The sequence below is a fragment of the Tachysurus vachellii genome, chromosome 7 (assembly GCF_030014155.1).
Source record: "Tachysurus vachellii isolate PV-2020 chromosome 7, HZAU_Pvac_v1, whole genome shotgun sequence".
Lineage (NCBI taxonomy): Eukaryota > Metazoa > Chordata > Actinopteri > Siluriformes > Bagridae > Tachysurus > Tachysurus vachellii.
In genome coordinates this window covers 4,732,043-4,735,968 of record NC_083466.1, presented here as the reverse complement: position 1 = coordinate 4,735,968, position 3,926 = coordinate 4,732,043, and the positions used below count along the sequence as shown (strand labels likewise).

At 33.7% G+C, this 3,926-nt stretch overlaps 1 protein-coding gene across 1 annotated transcript; it reads left to right on the top strand.

The window, feature by feature from the left end:
* Positions 1-3,614, top strand: cbln12 (cerebellin 12). Its single transcript, XM_060873393.1, has 4 exons — positions 1-53; positions 787-1,300; positions 1,389-1,508; positions 1,615-3,614. Exons 2-4 carry the CDS (start codon positions 1,007-1,009, stop codon positions 1,810-1,812), a joined length of 612 nt encoding a protein of 203 aa, XP_060729376.1. The 5' UTR covers positions 1-53; positions 787-1,006; the 3' UTR covers positions 1,813-3,614.
* Positions 3,615-3,926: the final 312 nt, after the last annotated feature.

Below are 3,926 nucleotides of genomic sequence, written 5' to 3'. Positions count from 1 at the left end.
GTCTCTTCTTGCCTTATCCTGCACTGCAAAGAAGAAATGGCTACACAAGACAGGTGACATATTCTCTCAATTACTAAGCAATAACTCTGAAACATCCTATATTTCATTAATTATAGAGATATGATATTATGCTTAGTGGACAGCCATTGTTGTTTGATAGTGATATAGGGAATAAAATGTAATTTGGAAGTTTAATTTAAAGGTGGGGGTTCTCTTCAGTCTGTATAAATGTAGAGAAACAATTAATAAAAACAAAGAAATGTGTTAAAGCATATGTTTTTTTGGTCATTTAATTTAGTGTTTTAAATATTTTTCTTACTTTGTTGAAACTTTCAGTTAGTTAAGTAGAAATAATCAAATTCAAATAGTGTTACTTAATTATTCAAATTTGATTAAATTTTATGAATGTTAAAAATGCGTCTAATCAGTGTGCCTAGAAATGACAGAGATGCCATTCATATAATATACTAAAGAAATAGGAATAGCTATGGATGCTCTATGTCGGTGGGTGCATGTTATGGAACATCAGGAGGGAGAGGAAGCGTGTGAAAGACAGATGGTCACTCAGTGGAGTTGTTCCTTTTTCTCCTCCTGGCACATACTCCCTCTTGGATTCTGTTTCCCTATGTTGACAGTAATCCAATATGTTACCTGATGATGAACAATTTTTATTCTTCTGCTCTATATTAGATTACCTGTTGGTTGACAAGGCTTTTCTGCAGATCAAGACCTCTTTCTAATCTAATTCTAATCTCGGTCTTCTTTTTTCTCTTTCTCTTCTCACAGATGATTTGATGGTGGCTCTCAATTTTTATTTTCTATAAAAAAACGTACATATGCTTTTCCCACAGATTCTAAAGAATCCATAAAGAAAATCACAGTAGTTGCAAGTTATAGAGAGTAAGAAAACTGGACAAGAGAGGCCTTTTAGCCCTTTTTTATTACAAAAAAATTACCTTGTACATTATCAGTGTATTAGGTGGAATAGCAGATATCAACACCATTTATGAGTATGAATACAATGTTAAGTTGTCTATCCACTGGACTCCCCACTCTTATGGGGTTAATTCTGCTGTGGTATCCCTCGTTGGTTACAAGTCAGAATGACACTGAGCCGATTGTACTGGAAGGTAAATGTTTAGTGGTCTGTGACTCAACACCATCTTCAGAACCAGCAAATAATGCACTTGGGATGTCAGTACGCTCAGGCACTGGCCGAGTGGCCTTCTCTGCCACTCGCCAAACTAACCATGAACCCACAGATATGAGCAATCGTACTATGATTATCTACTTTGATCAGGTAAACAGAAATAATCAGCAACTATAAAGCTATCTGGTCTTTTTTTTTTTTTTACTATATCTGTATTACTGCCTAGTCTTCTTTACAGATTTTGGTGAATGTTGGTGGGCATTTTGACCAGGAGAGTAGTGTCTTCTTGGCTCCAAGGAGAGGGGTGTACAGCTTTAACTTCCACGTAGTGAAAGCTTACAACAGGCAAACCATACAGGTATATCTTACAATATAATTAATGCTTCATCATGGAAAAAGATTATTTATTTTAATCAAGTTATGATAAAATATTATAAAAAATTTCTACTGTTTATCTGTTGTAGGTTAGCTTAATGCTAAATGGATGGCCAATGATTTCTGCCTTTGCTGGTGACCAGGATGTAACCAGAGAGGCAGCCACTAATGCTGGATTGGTGATAATGGAAAGAGGTGACAAGGCCTACCTTAAACTGGAACGGGGCAATTTGATGGGGGGCTGGAAATATTCCACTTTCTCAGGCTTTCTTGTCTTCCCTCTGTAAAATTAGTACACATATCAAACTGGCAGAGAACTCATTTAAAGTAACTGGGGGGTCATAACGTGAATGTAATTATGTCCAAACAAGCAAGACTAGTCTAAAAATAGAATAATAAATTATCAGATGAATTGTAAGCAAAATTAATCTGATGATTTTTAGCAGAGGTTATGTAAACAAGATCATTAAATATAAATAAGAAATAGTTAATTTAAAACACTAAATGTTTTCTTGTACATTAGTGTGCAAAGGTCTTAACCACCCTGTTTTTAAGTAAAATTGTTGTTATAGAATTTCATATGACTTCTACATTAGTGAATCTGGCTACACTGCAATTTTTAAACCTGCCCATTCCCAGTACCCAGTGTCAGCCTATAGGTTTATCAGTTCAGAAGACTTTGATATCTGCCCCAGTATTTTCCAGTGTTTTATTTGGGTTACTTCATAATAATTGTAAGGTTGTGGTTGACAATTTTACACATGACAGTCATGCCTCATGAAAGCAGATACAAATCATGCACCTGGAGCTCTTGACAGTTATGTAGTAAAACCATGTATTTTCTGATGTAAAATGTAACAGACCCTCAGAGATTAGTTCTATGCATGAACCAAGGCAGCTAAAATTATCTAAAGGTTATAATAATTTACCATTGACTATATGACTTTAGCTAACCCTGAGTGTAATTTAGTAATGTTGGCCAGTTCTTTTTAAAAAGCTTCCACCTACAGAACAAGCAGAGAGAAAAGAGTGCACTTCACCACTATGTTTAAAGGTCAGGGAGAACAATATGTTGTGTTAAGTGTGTTAGAAATGCTGACTACTGTTTACCAGTATATTTTTATTTAGTATCTCAAAGCTAAAATATTTTAATGTCAATAGGTACATGTAAAAGAAATATATGTATGCAAATTATCTAAATGAAATTAATAATGTTGTTCATTCCACGTTGAGATTTTGTGTAAGTATTTAAGTATCATTTTAGTAATAGTATACTAGTATTGTTCTCATTATCACTTCAGGTACATGTATTCCTGAACTGAACTATGTTTAACTTGTGCATACATTTCAACCAGAAATTAGGTTTTTAAAATCTATTTACCACCAAAAGTAAAAATGCAAACACTGCAATTTCATTCTATCCAATTTCCACTTAAAGATGCCTGACCTATCTCTAAAAACCAAAATCCACTTATAGACAATAAAACTGTTGCCTAATTAGTTTTATTGCTTTGTTTATCAGTATCCTCCATATCAGTCTTGGCATCATCATGTTATATTTAAACTATTGTGACCTTATCATCTCCTTACTTATCTGTGATTAAGTCACTCTGTTCATTTGCCTAATTCTCTATTTCCTTCTATTTTGGTCACTTTCACTGGTGGAATGAATAAGTGAATGTAAACAGACACATAATGTGCAATAAGCAATAAAATCACTAGATTATTTATTATGAAAATGTATAAAACTTAACTAGTTAGTTAATTTAACAAGCTAAATTACAAATGTAACTATCTAGCTAACCTGAAAAGCTAACTGACAAAACTAACTTGTTATCAAATTAAACAAAATTAGAGAACATATCAAACTAATTTACCCTATTTAACTAGCTTTGTATATAATTTATCCATAAAATTGACCAAAATTACAGGTTTTTTACAAAAATTATTTTACTTCTTTTCTGATATAAACACTGTGTTGAAAACACTTTGTATGCATCCACCAATTTCCATGATCTTTTATTTTACTCTGCAGTGACCTGCTTTCAGAGACATGTGTATGTAAAACATTAAAAAGTCATTAAAAGCATCCTCCTTAAACAATATTTCTATTTTATTTCTTTTCATTCCAACATACTGAAAAAAATGGTGCAACTGTTCATGGTACACATATGGAGATTTTGGCAAGCCTGCAGGTATGCCTTTGTTGGACTCCTATGGACACAACTCAAGCTGTTTGGGATTGATTTTTTAAAGAAATTATCTCTCTCATGCTCTCCTTCTACCACACATGCAAACAAACCAAAGAACATATTCTAGATTTTGAGGGAAGGTACACACACTCACACACCCACACCCCACACCCACCCCACACACATACACATACACCCACACACACACC

Excerpts from the sequence above, each read along its gene's own strand:
- cbln12 (XM_060873393.1), top strand. The coding sequence starts at position 1,007 with ATGAGTATGAATACAATGTTAAGTTGTCTATCCACTGGACTCCCCACT. Across the intron at positions 1,301-1,388 it reads TGATTATCTACTTTGATCAG|ATTTTGGTGAATGTTGGTGG; the intron begins GTAAACAGAAAT and ends TCTTCTTTACAG. Across the intron at positions 1,509-1,614 it reads ACAACAGGCAAACCATACAG|GTTAGCTTAATGCTAAATGG; the intron begins GTATATCTTACA and ends TATCTGTTGTAG.